The following is a 26,323-nucleotide window of genomic DNA, read 5'->3' on the forward strand; positions in this document are numbered from 1 at the left end:
TGCTTCCCTGCAACACCTTGATTAGTCTGTTCTCCCCTGCAACACCTTGATTAGTCTGTTCTCTCTCTCTCTCTTACACACACACACACACACACACACACTCTCTCTCTCTCTCTCTCTCTCTCTCTCTCAGAAGCTCTCCAACAGATTAATCAAGGTGTCCCCTCTCAGCCATCTCTTTTCCAAGCTTAAGAGTCCTAACCTGTGTAACCTCTCATCACAGGGGAGCTGTTCCATCCCCTTTCTCATTTTTGTCGCTCTCCTCTGCACCATTTCTAGTTCTGTACAGTATTTATTTTATCTTTTTATTGCCAGAGTTTTTGGATGCCGGGGATGGATTTGCCCATTTGCAAATTAAAGATGGCCACTTTTAATCCCCTCTTCCTTGTGGCTCTTTTGCTCCATTTCGGCACGGGCAGTCCGTGCTGTTTATGGTGCAAAATTTGGGTGGGTGGTTAGTGAAAACTGCCAGCTGTCTCTGGCAGCTACTTTGAGATGACACAACCATGAAGTGCAACTATTTACACATTTTCTCAAACCAGTAGAACAGGGCAAATCAGAATCCATATAACAGGAACATTTAAGACAGAACAGGGGAGTACTTGAGGCTAGACAGAGAACTTCCTGTTGTCTCTTAATGACTTTGAGATTCTTTTGGTTCTGTGAGGCCTACACCTTCTGGTTTTGCTTGGGGATTGATGCTAATTCTCTAACTGTGGTGCATGTAGTGATCTATGCAGTTTCACTGTTCATTTTTATGCTTGTAAATAATTCACCTTTTGGAATATATGACATTGATGGGTGATGTTAAAATGGGTAAAAAAGATAAGGAAAATGCTGTGGCAACCTGCAGGTCTTGCAGCGAGTTGCAGTAGAAAATGGTGGGTCTTCAGCTCATCTGATGTGGTTTGCTCGATGAAAGGTCTACAGTAAACTCAACTTTTTTTTTTTTTAGTTCTGGAAATTCTCTGTGCTGCACTAACATTTCTGAATGGAGGGCTGTTGAAAGTACAGAGGATTTGGTGCCTTAGATGTTTTTGAAAGTGGCCACCCTCAGAATGGGCAAGAATCTGTGTGCTGTTCAGCACGCGTCCTTTTAACCACATACCACAGAGGTGTTCCTGCAGTTGGGGTTAGGTTGGGGGGGGGGGGGATGCAACAACGCACACAGTTTTAACGTTTTCAAAGCTATGTGCATTGTTTTTTGGCCAGAAAAAGAGGAATCTGCAGAGAGAGCAAGTGCAGATCTCTATAGGCACTTTTTTTTTTTTAACTGGGGTAATAATCAAAGCAGAATTTACTGTATAGTTTTGCCTTGATTATTGGTGCAAACCCCGAGGACAGTTTAATAGTTGCTCCCCGGGGGCAATTTTCAAAGCCATTTATCCGAGCAGATAGCAATTCACCTTGGCAAATTGTCCAATAATCGCCCTCTCTCAAGCCAGCTAAGAGTAATGCACGGCTTTTCATTGGCTGGACTGGGAGGAGGCATTCCTAGAAGCGTGCTTAGGTCAGGGGGAGGGGGGAAAGAGGGAGGGAAATAATGCGCATGGATGGCATTTTCAAATCTACGTATGGTGGTGGTCACCAAAATTTCACCTGCACAAAAAGCAGATGGCAAGCTTGTGAGTACTTTGTACCCATAGACTGTTTCCAAAATATGAATATTTTTCCCTTGAAAATTACTTTCAAGGAACGTTCCTGCAGGCAATATACCTAGGCAAGGAGTTTGAAAATTGTCCCCCTCCCCCCCCCCCAATAAAATAATCATTTCATATTTGGACTTCATTGGCCCATGACTAGATATTCAGGAGTGCCACAGGGCAGGACTGAGGTGCACTGGCAAAGCTGTGGGTGGATCTCAATACTGAAATAGCAGGGGGTGCTGCAGAGCAGGATTAAGGTGCATTAGCAGTGCTGTGAAACAGCCTTTATTGTGCTAGATTGCATTGTACTACTTAAGCCAGTGCTGATGATGATTCGTGAGCAAAAAGATTACATTATTTTAAGATGCTTTCTAGTGTCACTGAGTGGGAAGAAACCAAAGAGAACAATGTATAAGTTTCTTAAAATAACCATAATTCCAAGTCTTTAAATGGGCCCTTTAACGGAAATGTGAGCTTCTTGTCCCTTCAGTGCACTTGGATGTGTTCTGTAGATATTCTGGGAGTTACCTCTGAAAGGTCTTATGAGGCAGGGCCCCACGTAGCCGCAGGCTTTTTTTCCACTTAGTTTGGGTGACATGAAGTCCTTGTTTCTCAGACAACGACTGTGGTGATAACAGCGATGAGGCGGGCTGCAGCCACTCCTGCTCCAGCACACAGTTCAAGTGCAACAGTGGCCGTTGCATTCCTGAGCACTGGACCTGCGATGGAGATAATGACTGTGGGGACTACAGCGATGAGACTCATGCCAACTGCACAAATCATGGTGAGTACATGGGGGGACTGGTGCCCATATGACCTGCACAGCAGACTCTCTCTTGCACTGTCCCGTTAGAGAATTTGTTTAGATTCTAAAGAAGAGCAAACATGCCAGGGAGGGTGGTTCTTAGCAAGAGCAGTAAAACAGCACTGCTTTTGTTAACAAGTTAAACTGAGCTGTGCACAGCCAGTAACTTAGCTCACACAAACAGGAAGCAGGTAAGTATATATACAGAGCAGTATGGAAGCCTTAGTAGTTCAAAAAGAGTTCAGTACTAGCTAACTCGGTACAGTCCAGCATAGTGACATGAAACACATTTCCAACATGCCCATCTCCATTTCCCTATTCTACTGTTTCCAGTTATTAAATAGTATCATTTCAGCATCTGTATAGTATCTGAAATCAGGGAGCTGTAGAATACATTTTAAACAGGTGAAAGTCTCTTCCTCAAAGATCTTACCATTGAATAGACTCATCTAAGGTCACAGCAAGTGTTAGTTGCAGAAGCAGGATTTGAGCCCATCTCTCTTGGATCCCAGTCAATTATATCAACCATTGGGTGCTTTTCTGCCATGTGACCTTTTATTCCTTCTGACTTCTTCTATGATGTTATAGTGCAGCCTCTGTAACATCACAGTCCTTGGGTTCTGTTTTTCTACATGCTGGCTCTGTGACATCATTAGCAGATGCACTTATGAAATGAGCACATCTGCAGCATGTAAGTTCTTGCACTGATGCATTCCCTGCATAGTTTCACTTTCTTAAATGATGGCTGTGTTTCCACTGATCCCCGCCTCCTTTCATTGAAAAATCCAGGCTTAATCCTGGGGAGGGCAATTTTTAAAGCTCTCCCCGTACTGCCTCAGTATGAGTGGTAGTACCTACGGAGTGAAAAAAATGAGAAAAAAAAAATGAAGTTAGGTCAGGGGAGCAAAAGTACGCACAATGATTGTATTTTTAAATCTTCATACTTTTATGTGCAGACTTTGCAGCTGCTGGCCCTGGATTTTCAAAGAGCAATTCAGTGGTGAGTTAGGAAACCTACCCCTGTGTTATCATGCCCTCTGGTCCCACGAGCCACATTATCAGAATATGCATTAAGGAGAAAGTCTGTCTGAGAAATAAGACAACCATTGAGGTGTATATCTGTGATCAGGGCCATCCTAGAGGTAGGGGAGGGGGGAGAATGGGGGCAACTACCCTGGGCCTTGGATTTTGGGAGTTCTGCGCTGCTGTGATAGCCCCACTTCTGACATCTGATATCATCATCATCATTGTATTTATCTGACACCTTTCTGTATTAATGCTCAAGGCAATTTCCAATAGAAATACAGAAAGTAAAAAGAAAATATATATAACCTTGGATAAGTTTCAAATCACAGATCAATTGATTGCTAAAAGATATTGATCTCTCTAAAAAAAAAAAAAAAAATGCTTGTTTAATCATCCAAGTTTTCAAACAATTTTTTAAAAGCTGTAGATCAGTCAAAATGAAGTTCTTTCAGCAGGACATTCCAAAGAACTGGAGCTCAGCACGAAATAGCACACTGTCGTGTTCTCGGCTGCCCAGACAGTGGAAATTTCCTATAAATCCCCAATTCTAGATCTCAGAGTATGAACTGGTATAAGCAATACCTCTTAATCCAAACCATTTAAGGGCCTAAACACTAAAACTCGACTCTTCAGTTGGGCACAGAATAAAACAGGCAGCCAGTGGAGACATTTTAATACTGGGAAATGAGTTAATTCCTTCTGGATCCTTTGTTAAGCCTTACAGCTGAATTTTGACTTAGCTGAAATGTATACATCAGCTTTAAGAGAAACCCAAGAATGATTATTCCAATAATCAATGTGAGAGAGAATTAATGCATTTATCACCATTTCTAAAGCTGATCTAGGCAAAAGTGGATACAATCTTCTTATAGGTTTTTTTTTAAAATATCTTTTTATTAGAAGTTTCCAGAATTCACAACAACCAGCCCTCAGTAGCGGGCAAAAAACATATGTCTGGTAATAACAATGAGTAAAAAGGAAAACAATGCAGAGCCCAACTAAGTTGAGTCCAAGTTATTTCTGGTGCTTCACGTTGTAATACCATGACAGAGTTGTTTGTTTTTTCCCTGTGTGAATCATCCCAACCTCATGTATTCCCCCCCCCCGCCCCCCACCCCCCCCCCCCCCCCCCCAATTCTCCCTTCCCACACATTCACTCAATCCATACATTCAAACAAGCATACTCAGCACCTCATCAACACGTCGGCTCACCAGAACTCACCCCGCATAGACATTGCATTAAGAACAATACCACAATATTATGAAAAGAAAGCAGGGGAAAGGAGCCTCTCAACCAACTTTCAGTATCCTTCCCATAATTGAGAAACCAGCCGCTTCGAGTGCTGCAATTCCCTCTTACGGAACAACTTCATTTTAGCAGTCCGAAGCCTGGATTCTTTCCAAGATAGAAATGAGGGAAGTTCCTCACTTATCCAATTATGCAACACCTCCTTCTTTGCCAGCAGCAAGGCAACTGACAAGAGTTCCATTCCCCCACCGCTTGATTCATTACATGCCAATAAATACAACCCCGTCCAAGGTACCAAACAGCCCATCAAACGATCAATATAGTCACATACTTTTTTTTCCAATATGCTTGCATTTTGTGCCAACCTGTAAACATATGGCAGAAGCTCCCAGAAAGCACATTATATTTTACACACAAATCAGAATCCCATAGGTGCATTTTAGCACCCAGCACCCTAGTGATATAAATCCGATGTAATAGTTTCAATTGTACTTCCCTCATAGAGGCAGACACAAAGTTTATATATGACAAGGAGAAAACAAAGTACATGCCCCTATTCTCCACCTCCAAACCCAGATCCTCATGCTACAGTTTTGCCAACTTAAGAACATGTGGCTCTGGCAATTGAGCTTTCAGATGAGTCACCCATATTGTGATTTTATTGAATTTAAGGATGGTTTCTTGAAAGCTCTCCTCTTCATCTGTGGGAATGATCACCTTTAGATCCCTCTTACATACCATTAGACAAAAATGATGCCTTTGAAGGTAGGCAAAAAATTGAGAATTAGGGAGATCCCATGTATTCTGCAATTGACGAAAAGAGAAGAGACTAGAGGACTCAGTGTCAACTCAGTGGCCCAAATCCCTGAACCCTTTACTTGCCCACTCTTGAAATACCTTGCACTCCAAACCCGGTAAAAAATCACTATTGCCTAATATGATTAAAAAAAGGGGATACCATTGGGCTGTGCCCCAATTACTTCCTCCACCAAACCCACGCCCTCCTTAATAACTCTCGACCTAAAAGAAGAGCATGAAAGTGTCTGAAAAGAACCAACCGAAAGGTGAAGTAAGTTGCATGGATTGTAAGGAGCAGTCCCGCCCACATTAACCTCTCATCATCAAATTTAGCATTATTGGTAACCCAATCCTGACTATGACACAAGAGGCAAGCAACATTGTACAGCCTCAAGTCAGGCACATTCATCCCCCCTTGTTTCTTCCCAACAGTAAGGTGTCCATTGCTATCCATGCTCTTCTATGACCCCATATGAAGGCTGTTATGATGGTGCGAAATACTGAGATATCCCTATTTTTAATCCAAATCTGAAGCATTTGCAGACAATATAAGAATTTTGGAAGAACCACCATCTTCACTGTTGCGTCCGTCGGTCGCAGATGGCTGCGACCGTTCTGCCTCACCTCTCTTCTACCCTTTTCCTCCTCCCTTGGAAAGATGGCTGCCTCCGCTGCTGGTTGCTGAAACCCTCAGCGTCTCCGAGATGGCATGGGTGTCCCCGTCCGCCATACTTCTTCCTGAGGCCTCCTAGGGCATGCGTGTGCATGCTGCCTTTGTTTTTGAATACGTCATGGTGGGAACCTCGGGGGCGACCCCACCGCATGACGTCAGTACCTCCGGGTATTTAAACCTCAGCTCCACTCCAATACAACAAGTTAGCAAGGACTTCGGTTTTGCTACTCTGACCGCTTCTAAGCTGCTTACTTTGATTCCTCACTACCCTCCGGCGTATCTCGCTCCTACAGAAGCTCTGGGTACCCGCTCCTCGAGGGCCTCTTGCTTCTACCTGCCCTTCGGGGTTCAACTACCTAACCTTAAGGACACCTTGGCGCTCCTAGGTACCCGCTTCTCGAGGACCTATTCTACCCAGGGTATCCTGCACCTCGGACCACGGGTCCTTCTCTACATTCTACAACCTAAGGAAGTTTATCAGCACTGCCACTCTGTGAGTATCTCTACGCTCCAGCTCTTCCTATTCCAACCTTCAGGTTCACGGCCTATCCCACGCTGCAGAACACTACCGGTCCTTTGCTACATCTGGGTGAGACCATCTACTACAGAGACTGTCTGAGCTTACTGTGATATCTCTGAACTACAGTACTGGCTGTTCCTTGGGCAAGATTCAACTTTACCTACAGCAGTATAATAAAGCTTTCTTTTCTCAGTGTCTGCTTACTAAGAGTATACCAATCATTGTGGTTCCCCACGGGTCCCCTCCCCATGGGAGGAGTCATCTCCTTTTCGACCAAGAGTCCACAGATATGCCACAAACCCAACATTCACCAGTGCACATCTGCCTAAAAATGACAAAGGCAGGGACTTCCACTTCTGTAGTAATCTTTTGACCCTTTCCAGCACTACTCTAAAAGTATATTCATACAGGCCTGCCACAGTACGAGCTAATTGGATACCAAAATAGTGCATATGATCCATGGCCCTTGATAGAGGAAATGGCCCTGGCCATTTCACTCTCAAAGCCCTGTCCAAAGGGAGGGCTTCAGATTTGGTATAATTAATCTTGAGCCCTGCAAATTTCCCAAAAAGTTCAATGGTCTGTATTATGTCCCATAGACAGCTTGTGGGATTGCCTACAAATAGCAGCATATCATCTGCGAATAAACTCAGCTTAATTACAGAATTCCTAATAGATATGCCTTCAAAGGAAGGTAAGCTGGGCAGTTTAATGGCCGGAGGCTCCAGGGACAACACAAAGAGCAAAGGTGGCAATGGGCATCCCTTCCTTGTACCCCTGCCCAAGAGAATGGGTTAGATAATAACCCATTAACCATAAGCTGGACCATTGGCTTATTATATACCGTGTTTCCCCGATAGTAAGACACCCCTGATAGTAAGACGTAGTGGGAATTTTAGGGGGGTCGGCTAATGTAAGACATCCCCCGAAAGTAAGACGTAGTGTTCAAAAAAAAATTATTTTTAAATACCTGTCGGAGGGCCGCGTGGGTCCAGGCGGCCGGCGGCGGGAGCCGGGTGGTCGCATGTTAAATCTAGGCCGCGGGCGGGTGGGCGCTTGTTCCCGGGGGGGGGGGGGGGCGGGTGGACGCGCGTTAGTTCGAGACGGCCGACGGGCGGCGGGTGGTCGCGTGTTACATCTAGGCCGGGTCGCACAGGCGCGCATTCATTCACTGCCGGTGGGGGCTGCCTCGGCAGCCCCCACCGGCAGTGAATGAATGCGCGCACAGGCCCACAGCGCCTGTGCGACCCCTGCGATTCGGCGCTGGGGGCTGCCGGTGGGGGCTGCTTTCGGCGCTCAAGGCAGTCACATGCTGTGACGTCACGGCATGTGACTTTCAGGGTATGTCTTATATTGGAAAAAACCTGTAAGACATCCCCCGAAAGTAAGACGTAGTGTTCAAAAAAAATAAAATTTTTTAAATACCTGTCGGAGGGCCGCGTGGGTCCAGGCGGCCGGCGGCGGGAGCCGTGTGGTCGCGTGGACCCACGCATGTGGGTCCACGCGACGTGGGTCACAGCATGTGACCCACGTCACATGCTGTGATGTCACAGCACGCGTGGGGGCTGCGTGCTGTGACGTCACGGCATGTGACTGCCTTGAGCGCCGAAAGCAGCCCCCACCGGCAGCCCCCAGCGCCGAATCGCAGGGGTCGCACAGGCGCTGTGGGCCTGTGCGCGCATTCATTCACTGCCGGTGGGGGCTGCCGAGGCAGCCCCCACCGGCAGTGAATGAATGCGCGCCTGTGCGACCCGGCCTAGATGTAACACGCGACCACCCGCCGCCCGCCGGCCGTCTCGAACTAACGCGCGTCCACCCCCCCCCCCCCCCCCCCCCCCGGGAACAAGCGCCCACCCGCCCGCGGCCTAGATTTAACACGCGACCACCCGGCTCCCGCCGCCGGCCGCCTGGACCCACGCGGCCCTCCGACAGGTATTTAAAAATTTTTATTTTTTTTTGAACACTACGTCTTACTTTCGGGGGATGTCTTACAGGTTTTTTCCAATATAAGACATACCCTGAAAGTAAGACATAGTGGGACTTTTTGGGGTAAAAAGAAAGTAAGACGCTGTCTTACTTTCGGGGAAACACGGTAGTAAATTGACCCACTGTACAAAATGCTCCCCCAGCCCAAATTTCTCCAAGACCCAAACAAGATACAGCCACTATATGCAGCCGAATGCCTTTTCAGCATCTAAGCTGACCAAGATACCATCTCTGTTGTCACCCTGCACACTCTGCAGAGCTAAAATGGCTTTAAGAATATTGTTATTTGACAATCAACCTTTAACAAGGCCTGATTGATCCTGAGAAACTAAAGTCTGGATAACTTTATTCAGCCTGTGGGTGACAACTGCCGCTAAGATTTTAAGGTCTTGATTCAGCTGCGAGATTGGGCAATATGCTTCAGGAAATTTAGGGTCTTTACCTGGTTTAGGCATGAGCACCACTGTCACCAAATTATGCCCAGTTTCAAACGTCCTTTTCCCACGCTGCATGATACATGTCCTTAAGAGGAGTAAGGGTAAGTTCTTCCAATAATTTATAAAACTCCAAATCCAAACCATCAGGTCCCGGAGTCTTAACCAAATGAAGCTGCTTAATAACCCTTAGAATTTCATACTTATGGATAGGCTCATTTAACCTTTCTCTGGTTGTTTCATCTAATCAAGAAAGAGTCAAAAAATCAAAAAAGGAGTTCTTCTCTTCTATAGATGATGATTCTGAGGAATATAAAGATTATTAATATTTCTCAAACGCTTTCACTATGGAGGAATTTTGTACATGCATACGTGAGTCACATATCAACCGTGATATTCACGGCATGGGGCGCAATTCAGATTTAACCAATCTTTCTAGCAGCTTCCTGGACTTATTCCCCCACTGATATAATTTATACTTATAAAAAGCCAAATTTTATTGTGCTGAATTGTTAACAGTGCCTCTAGTTCCTTTTGCGCTGTTTGTAATTTGTCTTTGATAGCATCTGTCATGTCACACACATGCACCCACTTCAGCGTGGCTATTTGCTTTGAAAGGGTGAACACTTTCCTATCCCTCTCCCTCCTTTTGCTTGTCTGGTAAGCCAATATATGACCACGCATTACAGCCTTAGCTGCATTCCAATGGATTACCTTATCAATACCAGGTTTATCGTTAAAATGTGAATATTCTTTCTACTTGTCTTTGAGAAAAAGGGCAAATTGTTTGTCCTCATACAACAAGAGAGACATCCTTCACGGTTTGGAGCCAACTCTCCCTAACTGTAAATTCAAAGAGGGCATGATCAGAAAATGGAACATCACAAATATCACTAGAGGACAATTTGCTAAAGAGGCGCGCAGCAATTAGGATATAGTCAATATGCGTGTACATCTTGTGCACATGAGAAAAATAGTAAACGCAAGATCCTCCAAATGCAAAGAATGCCAGGAATCTATCAACTGAAGCTCCTTGCACACAAAAAAACCCCCCACTCATCACTTGCTGATTCTTCCTAGGAGTTCTAGGAAATTTGCAATCAACCAGAGGATAATACGTGATGGTAAAATTGCCCCCCCATTAGAATAGTATAATCTTCCCATTGCATCAGTTTAGCCATAAGGGTGATATGAAAGGTGTGTGAATATTGATTTGGAGCATACACATTGGCCAGTGCTACCTTTACTCCCTGGAGAACACTGCTTACCAATATCATTCTACCTTTAGGGTCAGTAACAAATGAGACATTCCTATGTATGAGAATGGCCACACCTCTCTGATGAGATGCAAAGGAAGAAAAATAACATTGTCCAACCCACTCCTTCTGCAATTTGTGATATTCTAAGTTGGCCAGATGTGTCTCCTATAAAAAAGCTATATGAACCTTATGCTTACGGAATTCATTTAACATCTTTTTTTCTCTTAACGGGGGAATGTAATTCATTTATATTAAGAGAACCAAAGGTGATATCAGTCATTCATTTTGAAAGTGTACAATAGCAGAATAAACCTCTATGAGCAAGGGTGGAGCCCCCCAGCCATGGCTTCCGCCGCCATCCATGCAATATAACAAAATCAGTTGTCGCAATAGCCCAAGGGAAGACCAAAGCGAGCCAGTGACAGTCATCTACACATACACATTCCACACGCAAACACAATCCCCAATTGCCTCCCAAAAATATATTTTCTACTCTTAAACCCAAAGACCCTGATCCACTCCAGATCAATGGCTGCTCTTCAGGGGACTAAGCCATTCTGCACTGGTACCTGGAGCTCCTTCAAGGGTCCTTAGCCTCCGGGAACCAGAGATAAGGAAAAAGTCCAAGACATCCAAACAGAGGGAGACCTGAACACAAGAACAAACATACAAGGCATAAAAAGAGCAAAAAATAAAGACAAACTTGTGCGCCTTGATGAGTATAATGATCCCCCTCTGACTTAAAAGCTGTCCAAGACATCTAACTGAAAAAGTAACGCCTGCTCAAAAAGCAGGTGCCTCACCCATTCAAATAAAAAACAAGACCAAAAAACATCTGGTGAGTGGGGCATCCTCCCAATAACAATATGTTCCATTAGACAGTGTATTCAAAGGGGGAGAATAAGCCCCCTCCCCCTCGGCATCAAAGAAGACATCAACCATTACCGGCATAAAGTCAGACCGAATCCAAAAATGTTTTTATTTCTTCCTTGAAGCAAAAATTTGAGAGGTGCCCTGATGGCACACCCTCAAAAGAGCCTGATCTTGTAAGACAAACTTGATGCCCTTGTGAAACAGCTGGCTGAAATATGGTGTGATTTCTTTCCTCGCAGCAAGTACCCGCGCTGAAAACTTGGGAAACAACAACTTATGACCTTCATACAAAAGCTCTTTTTTCTTCTGGTAAGCTTCCAAAATTTTGGCTTTATCAGTATAATTAAGATATTTAGCAGTTGCTTGCCTAGGCTTGTTGCTGCTCGACGCCATGGCCCCTAAATGATGTGCACACTCCACTAAAATTGGACGGCCCTTTCCCGCTACTTCCAGGGCCTCTGACAGCCAAGATTCAAACCACTGTAGCAACGCCTCACCCTGCAGTGATTCATGCAATCCTAAAACCCAAATGTTGTTCCTTCTGCTGTGGTTTTCTAGTTCATCAAGCTTAGATTCCAGCTCTTGATTTTTGTTTTCAAGTTTAAGTTGGATAATCGTGGATTCCACTTTGTCCAACCGTTCATCTTGGTGTCCCACCTTCTGTTCAAGGACTGTTACTATTAACCGATCGGTTTCCAATTTTTCATGGATCTCATTGAGAGAACTGTAGCTTATTCAATTGATCACTTAAAGCCACTGTCACTTCCTTTGTAAACTCACGGATTAAAGTTTCCGAGACCCCTTCTGGTTGAGGACCCATTTCCGTGGCCATCTTTTCCTCTTGTGTCGGCGTTTTCTCCACCACCGATTTCTTCTATTGTCCGGACATCAGAGTATGTAGGAAAAAATTACAGTCAGATGTCTTGAATATTACCGCAGTCTTCCTGCCGCTTATTAAAAGTGCTAATTACAGGTTAGTCAGTCAGGAAGGCAAAGATTATCTCAGAGAACACATAAGGATTTTTTTTTCCTTATGTGTTGTAATCCAACTAAACTAGAAGCCTAGTAATGTACCGATCGAAATTTACAGTTTTGCTTTCTAAGCCATTGGTTCTCTGAGACTGGGATCGAGTATTTTTACAGCATATGCTTTTACACCGGCTCCTTTTGATGATTCAATAATTGCTTTGACCATTCCACATCACTATTAGATTGCCAAAACAGCCCCTGAAGCAGCCATGTAGGCGAAATTTGGCCTGAGTCGGGCTTTGGTTGAAATATTGTTATTTATGATAATAAAGACTGATTGAAGGACTTTTTAGATCTATCCCATTCTTTTTCTATTCACCTCACAGCTTTGCTAGATCAACTCCCTTGTGGTTTTTTTATGTTCTTATGTAATCCATATTTCCAAACCCACCATATCCAATCTTGCTGGAATAAAAAAATGAATATCAGTGAAAATATTTAAAAAAAACCAAAAAAACAATACGAGGCAAAGGAGAGGCATTACCTGTTTCCTGAGGAGAGAAAATTGCGCTTTCATACTTGTTTCCTTGCCTTTCTCTTGTCTTCACCTATTACATCAAGGACAGATTTCCGGGGGTAGAATCCAACCTGCCCCGACGGCTCAACGAGGGAACCAATCACTTGTGATTACATCATTAGGAGGGGCTGGAAGGAGGGTATAGGCGGCTCTCCTAGGACGAGAACAAACGAGGCAAAGGAGAGGCATTACCTGTTTCCTGAGGAGAGAAAATTGCGCTTTCATACTTGTTTCCTTGCCTTCGTCTTGTCTTCGCCTATTACATCAAGGACAGACTTCTGGGGGTAGAACCCAACCTGCCCCGATGGCTCAACGAGGGAGCCAATCACTTGTGATTACATCATTAGGAGGGGCCGGAAGGAGGGTATAAGCGACCCTCCTATGGCATGCAGCTGCTGAAGCCGTGCAGCCGAAGCCGCGCGCCAAAGGGGCGCGCAACTTTTGACCAGCTTCGACTGGATCGCCTGGGAGTGCCTGGAAACAGCCTGAGCTTCCTCTTTTTTTCTTTCTGAGAATTGACTGGACTTCGAATTGAATCTGCCTCAGGTAGGCAAAAACTTTGCTTGTAATTTAACTCTCCTTCTCCTCCATTAGAGAAGCATATTTGTGTTTAAGTAAGGACACCTCTGCTTCCTCTTAGCTCAGTTCTTATTTTGCCTCTTAAAGTAATTGCCTATTCGAGATGCCACATACTAAGAGAAAGGCGAAATTAAAGCCTTCCTCTAGTATTCCGGTTGTAGAGCCTGGTCAGAGGACTGTAGCAGGATGGCTGAATTCCCCCTTGTTAACTCCTGTTGAGGGGGCTGCTTTAGGGGCAGTATCGGAGCGGAATCTGCCCCTAATGGCCAAGGACATCTCATTAAGTCCAGGAGTTCCTGTAACTCCATCGCCACCTGGTAAGGAAGGGGAGTTGCCCCATGGAATTCCAGGTATTTCCCAGGGGGCCCTGGGTTTCTGGAAGAAAATAATGAAGATTCTGAGGGAAATAAGGAGTTACCTAGAGAAGGATCTGATAATTCCCTAATTATTCAAAATCAACAGTGTGTATCAAAAGTTGAAAGAAATCTTGAACATAATTCACATCAAGCTACTGAGAGAAAACTGAAAGATAAGAACACTCAAGAAGTAATAGTTAGACCTGCAGCTATAACAATGGAAGCTCTATGGAACTATATGGTTAAACTGGATTCATCTATTATGAAACTAACAGATGCAGTAAATGAAATTAACATTGCAGTGAAAAGAAATTCTGAAACATTAGATACTCAGCAAAAGCAGATTATTAATATAGAACAACGTTTAATACAAGTAGAAAAAATACAAGTACAACAAATTGTTATGGTTTTGAGGTGTTGGAGTGGATTCTTGGGTACTGTGGTGATGACCACTTCCATGGGGAGGAGCCCCGTGAGGAACCACAATACTAGGCTAGACTCTAGACACGCAAACACTGAGATTTGTCTTTTATTATACAGCAGAATGATACCACCAGAGGTGGCAGTAGTGAGGTGATCCAGAGGTAGCAGTCCAGGGGCCCTCGGAAGAGGAGACCCGTCTCGCAATGGTAGTATAGGGAGTGCAGGATGCAGGCACCCAGTGCTGATCTGTAGATAAGACAGACTGACAATGTTAGATTATTCACTAAGTTGGTAGCTGTATAGATGGAGATCCCAGCAGGCAGAAGTAGTTGAATACAGACACCGAGGCAGGGAGAGAAGGCCCTCGAGGAGCGAGTACCTGATCACCGATAGGCACCTGAAAGAAAGCAAAGGGCCTCCGAGGAGCAGGTGCCCAGGTTAGAGAAATACCCCGAAGGGCAGAGAGAGCTTCCAGCGGCAGCAAGGAAGTGGCAGGATAGCTTAGACTGGACAAGTCCAATCCTTGCTAACTCGATTTGTTAGCAAATGATGGGCAGGCTAAATACCCGGATGGTGTGACATCACTCGAGGGGGCCGCCCCCGAGGTTCCCACCATGACGTGGGTAAAGATGTGGGTGGCGTGCACATGTGCATCCTAGGAAGCCCTCAGGAGAAACATGGCGGATTGCCTTGCCATTGCCGTTCCGGGGACGCTGGAGAGAGCGGCATGCAGACGTGGCGGTAGCCATCTGCCCAAGGCTAGCGGGGAGAGCAGAGAGAAAGGTGAGGCACAGAGGTCGAAGCCATCTGAGACCGGACGCAACACAAATAAAAACAGAAGGTGAATTTCAGAGGAAAATAGAAAATCTAGAAAATTCTACTCGGGCATTAAATCTGAGGGTTATCAATTTTCCTATTAAGGAAAGATGAGCCCAATAGAATTGTTTAGGGCCTATATTATTCAAATATTAAAAATCCCAGAACAATGTATGCCAACAATAGTTAAAGCTTATTATGTTAATGCAACAACAAAGATGAAAGAATTAGATCAAATAGTTATGGAAAAAAAGGAGATGGAAAATAAAAAATTGAATGCTGAGTAAACTATTGATATTTCAGACTTTCTTTTGAAATCACAAGAAGATTTGAATATAGAAAAAAGAGGTATTATGTTGGTAACTTTCGCGTTTATCTCAGATAAAGAAAATGTTCTAAAAAAATTTTTCCGTAACAGATTAAAAACATTTTATGGTCAAATGGTCTGGAACTACCCAGATCTTGTTAGAGCTACACAGCTTAGAAGGAAGAAATTACTAATGCTAAGAAAAGAAGTAATTGAAAAGGGTGGACAATTTATACTCAGATATCCTTGTAAATGTGCAATTAAATTTAATGGGCAGAATTATCAGTTTATGGATCCAGAGTATCTAAGGGCACTACTAGGGGTAGAAGCATCGGCAGATTAAAGTATATTAAAGGGGAATCCTTATTTCTTTTTATTTATGTTGAATAATTCTTTGTTAAATAACCGCTCATGATTAATATGCTTCTCTATTTTTTCCTTAAAAGATTGCAGAATATGCAGTGAATAATAAAGTTTGTAACTATTCCTGTATTATTGCAAAATACATATTGCTGCAAATTTCATATTGCAAGATATACTTGTAATATAATGTTTGTTAAAATTTAATAAAGAAAGAATTAAACAAACAAACAAAAAAAAAAACAAAACCCAACACAAGTAAAACCATAATCATCTAAGAACTCTGCTAAAGTTTTTAGGTACAAATTGAAGAAAAGGGGAACTCCAAACTCAAATCAGATTTGAGTTTGAGCTGTATGCTCACAAAACTCACTGTCATCTGTCATTCAAAAAATATATACACCAGTTCATCACCAAGCCTCCCAACCCCACGTTGTATAGTTTGCTTTCCAAAATCCAATGATCGACAGTAACAAAGGCCGTGCTTAAATCAAGTAAAACAATAAGTGCAGAGTCTCATCTATCTAGTGTTTTCAAAACATCATCCGTTAGTGACACCAAAGGAACCTCAGCGCTATTTTTTTTTCTAAAACTGGATTGGCGCTGGTCCACGTACCCAATTGAGTTGTCAAGTTCTGGTACTTGCAGTATCACAGCATTCTCAGTAATATTTGCTAAGTAAGAAACATTTTAGACAGTTCGAGTATTATTGTATTCCTGTACATCCAAGGAAAGTGTTTTCAAAAACCGGTTGAATGCTGTAACCTCTTTCATTACTGCTGGCAAGGATTGCTTGTTTCATGAAGAATCTGCTGTCTGCCCAGGCTATTCCCAGAGTTCTACATTTGTGCCTTTTAGTAACATTAGGGACAAAGAAGTAGTGGGATTTACTGTACATCAGCCAAAATCATCCTAATAGTATCTGTCTCTACAATCTGAAACTCATTCATCATCTGAGATGGCACAAATCTGTCAGAAGAAATTTCCTCGCTGCAGTTTGTAGCGTTAAATCTTAGCCCTAATTAAGGCCACTTTGCTTATAAAACGGTTCACTGATCTATCAGTCTTCCACTGAAGGTAACAGATTGTCAGATCCTATTAATAGAGACATGAAATTGACAATTTTAAATAATACCCTCAGAGTTTTTAATGAAGGAAATATGGTTTGAAAAAAAAAAAAAGCTCTTTGCCCTTGTAGCCTTGCCATTATATACCTTCAAAAAAGGCCAATATAGCAACCAGTCCACTTCCGGGCGGGTTCTCTGCCATTTATGCTCCAGCCTATGCTTATGGTATTTTAGCTGCTGGAGTACTGACCTGAACCAAGGAGAAAGGCATTTTACTTTCCTGTTACAAGCCTTAATGGGAACCATTTTATCTAAAGTTGATTTTAATTCCCCCTGCTGCAATTACATTAAAGTATTGGCAGTCAAGACCTTGCAAACCATTGGAGGTACTTAAAACCTTCATTAAACTGCCCTTGGAAGGGCAGTTCGGACATAGATAGATGCTTTTTCTCTTGAGGACTCAAGTTGCTTGAACTCATTTTATCCGAAAAGCTTCTCTCAATTAAATAATGGTCCAACCAAGGGACAGAAACATAGGTCTTTCAATGTTAAATTCTACTTCCCCGCTATTGGGATAAAAATCCAATCCAGAGAATGTACACCCTGATGGGTGGGGCTCTTTTCACCCTCTGTTCAAACCCCAAAATACCCATATTGAGAAACAAATAAATAAAAATCCTGAGCCTGACCTAGTATTGGCCATCAACACGGAAATTAATATTATCATATCTGGAGCATTCCAAAACTCCTTCCTATTTGCTGAACACAACAGCAAATAATTCCAATCGGCTTAGCCCTAGGACATTTCAAAAAGTCAGAAGACTCTTTACACATCACTGCTGCTGCTCCTCCTCTTCTGTCCCCGTGGCTAGGTTGCTGAACAATTTTATAACCAGAAGGACATAATTGAGAGGGCAAAACACTGTCGTCCTTTAACCACAAGAAATCGATCTGCTCATCCAATAAAATGTCGTATAATACTGTGGATTTTCCCCACCGCTGACCTCATCTTTGTCAGCATTAGAATAAACTCGTTTTCCAGCTGAGCTACAGCTGGCCGGGTGATATCTGGGTAGGTGAGGCACTGGTGGTCACAACAGACCGGTTCTCTCGCCTCTGGATCTAAAAACCGTATTTACCCACCCCTAAAAACTATACCTTACGCGTGACATAATAACGCCAAACCCGGCACTCGCTTACCCCTGGTAGGTCCTCTTGCTTGGGGTCCTGGGAAGGAGCTTGCTAAGGAGCGACCCTGCTTTGACTCATCTCCTTCGGTGAGAGCTGCCACAGCCGCAGGTTTAACAGCCGCCGCTGGGATGACATCAGGAGGCAGAGCTTGCATCCCTTGGAACAGCAATAGCAGCGGGAAAGCAGTCCGAGCTTTTAAGGTTGACTTGGGTAGAGTGCAGCACCATTTCCTTGGGAGCCCTGGTGGGCCAGGAACTGCAGTGGCTCATTTAGCAGGGATATCCGTGCGGAGCCAGGTGGCACAGCGCGCTTTCCTCCACCGCACCTTCTTCAGTCTCTCTTTGGGAAGGGGGAGTCTACTCTTTGAATTGGCCCCTCCCTGTGCCTTGCCCAGGGTTGGCTCCTGTCTATTTACTTATTTAAAAAAATGTTTATACCGCACAAATCAGACAAAGTCACCAGGGCAGTTTCCAGTGATAACATATGCAATAAATAATATTTCCTAGCGTGTAGCAGATGGACTCAGGACCAATGGGTATATTGTACTCCTGTTAGCAGTTGGAGACGGAGTCAGATTTCAATCTGACGTCAGCACTACATATACCCGTGCACGAGGCTTTGCTCTCCAGGTTTTCCCGTCTCCATAGCAGTTCGGGACTTCACACACGCTTGCACAGCGTTAGAAAACCAAACTCCAAATTTAAAGAAGAAACAAAGAAAAACTTACCTCCAAAATGAGCCCCGTTCTCTTGCGGTGATACCTAAGGGTCCCTCCCCCAGTCGAGATCCCCCAAGGATCCTCCCTTTCTCCCACCCTTTTTAATATCTACCTCCTTCCCCTTTGCCATCTGTTAACAAGTCTCAACCTCATTCATTACATCTACGCTGACGATGTTCAGATTCTGATTCCCATAACAGAATCCATCACCAAAACTCTCTCGCTTTGGAAAAATTGTCTTCAATCTATCAACAATCTCCTCAACAACCTAAATCTGGTCCTCAGCTCCGCTAAGACTGAACTACTATTTATCTCCTCCAACCCAGACAACCACCCTCCACAAACACACCACAGTTATCATCTCACCCTCACTCAAGTAAGAGATCTGGGAGTAATCCTTGACAACCGCCTTAACTTAAAGACCATGATCAATACGACTACCAAAGATTGCTTCCACAGACTACAGGTGTTGAAAAGACTCAAACCCCTCCTTTATTTACACGACTTTAGGACTGTTCTCCAATCCTTAATATTTGCAAAAATAGATTACTGCAGTGCTCTTCTCACTGGCCTTCCCAACTCATCCATCAAACCACTTCAAATGATTCAAAATGCTGCGGCCAGAATTTTAACCAACACCAACCGAAGAGAACATATTACTCCCACTCTCCGAAACCTACACTGGTTACCAATCTACCACAGAATCCTTCACAAATCTCTCACCCTGATACATAAGTCCATCCATAACTATTTTCAACTTGACCTTGAATTCCCTCTCAAACTCCATACTTCCATCAGACCAATTAGAGAAATCCATAAAGGAACGCTACAATCCCCTCCAACCAAAGCTATTCGCCTCGTCTCGACTAGGGTCCGAGCTTTTTCTTTTGCAGGTCCAAACATCTGGAATAGCCTCCCCGCAGACCTCAGGCTAGAACCATGCCTACTAACATTCAAAAAAAAACTTAAGACTTGGCTGTTCCAACAAGCCTTCTCGGATCCTTCAGACTCACAATAGACAAACAACCTATTCACGAGCTACGGAACCATGCTACTATTTTGTTGCCTATTATTATGATTATCCTAACTCCTCAGATAATATTGTTTCCTGTTTAATCTGAATCCATTACAACTTTTGTGTTTAAGTTATTGCCCTTCTTGGGCCTTTTATTCTTCTTACTTCTAAGCTGTAAAGCCTCCAAGTTTATAGTCCTTGTTTAATGTAACTTACTGCTCTCTTCTGATTATTTTGTACTGTTCCATTTCTGTTACAAGTTTTCTCTATCCCCCGTTCGATGTAAACCGATCTGATATGGTATTTAACCATGAAGTTCGGTATAGGAAAATGCTAAATAAATAAATAAATATACCCGTGCACGAGGCTTTGCTCTCCAGGTTTTCCCGTCTCCATAGCAGTTCGGGACTTCACACACGCTTGCACAGCGTTAGAAAACCAAACTCCAAATTTAAAGAAGAAACAAAGAAAAACTTACCTCCAAAATGAGCCCCGTTCTCTTGCGGTGATACCTAAGGGTCCCTCCCCCAGTCGAGATTTCCTGAGGTGATTTCCGAGATCCCGCAGAGGTAGTAAGCCTCGGTCCCGGCATGGACTTAGCCCCCGGGAAAGGGAGCGGCTGAGAGGCAACGGGTGCAGAACCGAGCGCGGCGGTGAAGGTAATTCCCTCTCCCCCCACAGCCAGAGACAGCCTGGCAAGAGACCGGGAAGCGCCGAGACAAGGTGTCCGGTCTCAGAGGCTTAGACAGCAACACAGATCGTGCCTCTGGCGTCTGTACATTTGGGTTGAGCAGCCCCCTCCGGGCTAGACCCCGATCCGGCAAGAGGGTCCTCCAACATGGAGACCCCCTAGGGGGGCCGCCATGTTACCGCGTGGTCGTCGGCGCCTTCCCCACACACCCCCCCCCCCGGACGCCACATCGTCCACACAACTGAGCCATGAGCACAGCGGCTAGCCGGGTGCATAAATTACTTGTGCGCATAGCGGCGCTCGCATCTACGCCGTGCGCACAGCGATGTGCACATCAGGGCCGGGCGCACAGTGCCCGGCCTCGATGTACAATTGGCACGCCCGGGAGTGCCAATTGTACAACTAGGCCCGCACGCACAGCCACGTGCGCATCTTCTGTTTCTACGCGCACAACGTAGGAGCACCCGGAGCGCATAACCAGGCCTCCCGGCACTCGCTCCTGTACAGGATACACGCGCAAATCATGGCACCGCCGTCCAAGACAGCTAAAGGTCCAGTCCTCTGCCTGGCATGCCACCTGAGAGCGGCGCAGCCCGAGCTGATCTCCGCCCTGTGCCTGCTATGCGAAGAAGCTCAGGGGGAGCTGAGACAAGGTCCCCCTCAGCCTGTAGAGGACTCCGGATCCAGCGAGACTACCCTGGACCTCTCTAGTCCGACTCGGTCCCTCCACAGTGAGGGGGGGGGGGCCCTCGGGGAGCGCTATCGGACCCAATGCAGTCCCAGGCAACTTCACCTGGGCGGGATTCTTCGCTGAGCTGCAATCCTACATCCATTCACAGACAGGGCCACCAGCGGCACAACCACAATCCCCGCCAGTGATCCATAACCTCCCAGGCCCCTCCCGGCCTCCACCAGATGAACCTCCCCTGGACAAATACCTCCCTTTAGGGGACACAGATGATTCAGAGGAGGAATCAGAACCCCTGGAAGAGGGGGAACTCCCTACAGGAACGGAACTGTATCGCATCATGATGCGCTTCTTCCCAAAAGACGAATTTTCAGATCTCGTAGCCACGAGTCTGAAGGCATTGGCCATTCCGGACACCTGCAACACAGCAGAGTCCAAGTTGAGCCCCTTCCTGGCCGGGCTCCGCCAGACCTCACGCCATTTCCCTATGCTATAAGCCGTACAACAACTGATCGACCTGGAATGGGACGCTCCAGAGGCCACCTTTAAGGGAGGTCGAGCCCTAGAAGCTCTTTATCTCTTGGACACCGCGATGAAGGAACTCCTGAGGTTTCCCAAGGTCGATGCCCTGGTCTGCGCCACCACAAAGTGCATTACCATACCAGTCGAGGAAGGAGCTTCACTCAAGGATGCTAATGACAGACTGCAGGAATCCATCCTCAAGCAGTCTTACGATGTATCAGCTATGATCTTACAGATCGCTGCCTGCTGTGCCATGGTATCACACGCCTGCCTGGCTATGGCCAGGGACCAACTACGCCAATCGAGTCATTAGACCCGGCAATATCATTCCTCATGGATGTGACCTCAGACCTGGTACGCACCTCAGCCAGGAGCCTCTCGTCCATAGTGGCAGCCAGAAGACAGCTCTGGCTCCAAAGCTGGTCAGCCGACGCGACCTCTAAGATGAGGTTCACGAGAATGTCCTTTAGAGGAACATTCCTATTTGGAAGCGACCTGGACAAATTAGCCGACAAATGGGGGCAAGTCCCAAGTATCCTGCTACCGGAGGACAGGAACAAGAGGAAGCAATGCCCCTCTCCCTGGGCACCCAAGGGCAGATGATCCCAGCGTTATAGACCATACAAAAACACTTACCAAGTGCCCCACCGGCAAGGGGCAGTCCTTTTGGAACAGACACAGCAAAAGAGGAGCCGGCTCGGGACCAGGCCCTAGCCGCAACACACAATGAGAATCAGCAGACCCATCTACAGGAAGTGAATATAGGGGGCAGGTTGCCCTATTCTACCAAAGACGGGTCGAAATAACGTCTGACAATTGGGTCCTATCCATCATCCGAGAGGGATACTACCTGGACTTCCACAGCATCCCCCCGGACAAGTTTGTGATTTCTCCGTGCCACGACCCCTCCAAGAGGAAGGCAGTGGAAACCACACTATCAAAACTACTCGCCCTAAAGGCAATAACACCGGTGCCCATGCACCAACAAAATTCTGGGCACTATTCCATCTACTTCGTGCCCAAGAAAGAGGGAACATTCCAGCCCATACTGGACCTCAAGACCATCAATCGCTACCTGAAGGTACCCCGCTTCCGCTTAGAAACCCTGCGTTCGGTCATAAAGGCGGTACAACCGGGAGAATTCCTGACCTCCCTGGATCTGTCAGAAGCCTATCTCCACATACTGATCCATCGCCTCCATCAGCGTTTCCTATGCTTCGCTATATTGGACCATCACTACCAGTTCCAGGCCCTACCGTTCAGGCTAGCTACGGCTCCCCGAACGTTCACCAAGATCATGGTGGTAGTAGCGGCGACACTGAAGAAAGAAGGGATCCTCGTGCACCCATACCTGGACGATTGGCTGATCAGAGCGAAATCGCCAGAGGAAAGCCATCAAGCAACCACCAGAGTCATGGAACTACTGCAGATCCTCGGGTGGGTCGTTAACACACCCAAGAGCCACCTGCAGCCCTCCCAATCCCTAGAGTACCTGGGAGTCCAGTTCAACACCAAATGGAACAAAGTCACCATTCCTCCTACAAGGAGAAGGAGATTGATGGAACAACTACGAGCATTGTTGAACTCCACTCTCCTCATGACATGGGACTATCTCCAAGTCCTCGGACTCAAGGCATCAATCATAGAAGTCGTCCCTTGGGCAAGGGCCCACATGCGGCCCCTACAACATTCCCTACAGTCACGGTGGAACCCGATGTCTCAGAACTACTCCGTCCTCCTCCGGCTACCGGCGAAGGTCCGGAACCTACTACAATGGTGGCTACAAGAAGACCATCTGAGCAAGGGAACAAGCCTATCCTCACCGGAATGGACCTTGCTCACCACGGATGCGAGCCTGCGGGGATGGGGAGCCAGGAGCTAACAGCTCAAGAGCAATGGGACAAAGAAGAGTCGGCATGGAACATAAACCGACTGGAAGCCCGAGCAGTCAGACTAGCCTGCCTACAGTTCAGCCACAGACCCCGGGGCAAATCAGTCAGAGTCATGTCGGACAACGCCAAAATAGTGGCCTACATTAACCGCCAGGGGGGAACCAGAAGCCAGCAGGTGTCTCTGGAAATAGAGCCCCTAATGATTGGGCAGAATCAAACCTACAGGGGATATCAGCCGCCCACATTGCGGGAAAAGACAACGTCACTGCAGACTACCTCACCAGAGAGAGTCTGGATCCAGGGGAATGGACACTGTCTACAGCAGCCTTCCAGCGGATAGTAAACCACTGGGGAACCCCAGCCATGGATCTTCTGGCAACCGGGTCCAACACCCGGGTTCCCAAGTTCTTCAGCCGAAGACGGGAACCGCTGTCCCAGGGAATCGACGCCCTCATCCAGACCTGGCCACAGGAAGACCTACTGTACGCCTTCCCTCCTTGGCCACTACTGGGCGGAATCATCCGCAAGATAGAACACCACAGAGGGCTGGTACTTCTAGTGGCCCTGGACTGGCCAAGAAGACTGGTACACGGACATAAGAACATAAGAAAATGCCATACTGGGTCAGACCAAGGGTCCATCAAGCCCAGCATCCTGTTTCCAACAGTGGCCAATCCAGGCCATAAGAACCTGGCAAGTACCCAAAAACTAAGTCTATTCCATGTAACCATTGCTAATGGCAGTGGCTATTCTCTAAGTGAACTTAATAGCAGGTAATGGACTTCTCCTCCAAGAACTTATCCAATCCTTTTTTAAACACAGCTATACTAACTGCACGAACCACATTCTCTGGCAACAAATTCCAGAGTTTAATTGTGCGTTGAGTAAAAAAGAACTTTCTCCGATTAGTTTTAAATGTGCCCCATTCTAACTTCATGGAGTGCCCCCTAGTCTTTCTACTATCCGAAAGAGTAAATAACCGATTCACATCTACCCGTTCTAGACCTCTCATGATTTTAAACACCTCTATCATATCCCCCTTCAGTCGTCTCTTCTCCAAGCTGAAAAGTCCTAACCTCTTTAGTCTTTCCTCATAGGGAAGTTGTTCCATTCCCCTTATCATTTTGGTAGCCCTTCTCTGTACCTTCTCCATCGCAATTATATCTTTTTTGAGATGCGGCGACCAGAATTGTACACAGTATTCAAGGTGCGGTCTCACCATGGAGCGATACAGAGGCATTATGACATTTTCCGTTTTGTTCATCATTCCTTTTCTAATAATTCCCAACATTCTGTTTGCTTTTTTGACTGCTGCAGCACACTGCACCGACGATTTCAATGTGTTATCCACTATGACACCTAGATCTCTTTCTTGGGTTGTAGCACCTAATATGGAACCCAACATTGTGTAATTATAGCATGGGTTATTTTTCCCTATATGCATCACCTTGCACTTATCCACATTAAATTTCATCTGCCATTTGGATGCCCAATTTTCCAGTCTCACAAGGTCTTCCTGCAATTTATCACAATCTGCTTGTGATTTAACTACTCTGAACAATTTTGTGTCATCTGCAAATTTGATTATCTCACTCGTCGTATTTCTTTCCAGATCATTTATAAATATATTGAACAGTAAGGGTCCCAATACAGATCCCTGAGGCACTCCACTGTCCACTCCCTTCCACTGAGAAAATTGCCCATTCAATCCTACTCTCTGTTTCCTGTCTTTTAGCCAGTTTGCAATCCACGAAAGGACATCACCACCTATCCCATGACTTTTTACTTTTCCTAGAAGCCTCTCATGAGGAACTTTGTCAAACGCCTTCTGAAAATCCAAGTATACTATATCTACCGGTTCATCTTTATCCACATGTTTATTAACTCCTTCAAAAAAGTGAAGCAGATTTGTGAGGCAAGACTTGCCCTGGGTAAAGCCATGCTGACTTTGTTCCATTAAACCATGTCTTTCTATATGTTCTGTGATTTTGATGTTTAGAACACTTTCCACTATTTTTCCTGGCACTGAAGTCAGGCTAACCGGTCTGTAGTTTCCCGGATCGCCCCTGGAGCCCTTTTTAAATATTGGGGTTACATTTGCTATCCTCCAGTCTTCAGGTACAATGGATGATTTTAATGATAAGTTACAAATTTTTACTAATAGGTCTGAAATTTCATTTTTTAGTTCCTTCAGAACTCTGGGGTGTATACCATCCGGTCCAGGTGATTTACTACTCTTCAGTTTGTCAATCAGGCCTACCACATCTTCTAGGTTCACCGTGATTTGATTCAGTCCATCTGAATCATTACCCATGAAAACCTTCTCCATTACGGGTACCTCCCCAACATCCTCTTCAGTAAACACCGAAGCAAAGAAATCATTTAATCTTTCCGCGATGGCCTTATCTTCTCTAAGTGCCCCTTTAACCCCTCGATCATCTAACGGTCCAACTGACTCCCTCACAGGCTTTCTGCTTTGGATATATTTAAAAAAGTTTTTACTGTGAGTTTTTGCCTCTACAGCCAACTTCTTTTCAAATTCTCTCTTAGCCTGTCTTATCAATGTCTTACATTTAACTTGCCAATGTTTATGCTTTATCCTATTTTCTTCTGTTGGATCCTTCTTCCAATTTTTGAATGAAGATCTTTTGGCTAAAATAGCTTCTTTCACCTCCCCTTTTAACCATGCCGGTAATCGTTTTGCCTTCTTTCCACCTTTCTTAATGTGTGGAATACATCTGGACTGTGCTTCTAGAATGGTATTTTTAACAATGACCACGCCTCTTGGACATTTTTTACTTTTGTAGCTGCTCCTTTCAGTTTTTTTCTAACAATTTTTCTCATTTTATCAAAGTTTCCCTTTTGAAAGTTTAGCACGAGAGC

The 26,323-nt window shown here is 45.2% G+C and overlaps 1 protein-coding gene across 1 annotated transcript in view; it reads left to right on the forward strand.

Moving 5' to 3' along the window:
- LRP1 (LDL receptor related protein 1) overlaps positions 1–26,323 on the forward strand; it is a 657,378-nt gene that overhangs the window by 249,729 nt on the left and 381,326 nt on the right. Inside the window, 1 exon segment of the mRNA XM_029594881.1 lies at positions 2,263–2,430. Coding sequence (XP_029450741.1) covers positions 2,263–2,430 — 168 coding nt within the window.

Source organism: Rhinatrema bivittatum, chromosome 3, assembly GCF_901001135.1.
Source record: "Rhinatrema bivittatum chromosome 3, aRhiBiv1.1, whole genome shotgun sequence".
Classification (NCBI taxonomy): Eukaryota; Metazoa; Chordata; class Amphibia; order Gymnophiona; family Rhinatrematidae; genus Rhinatrema; species Rhinatrema bivittatum.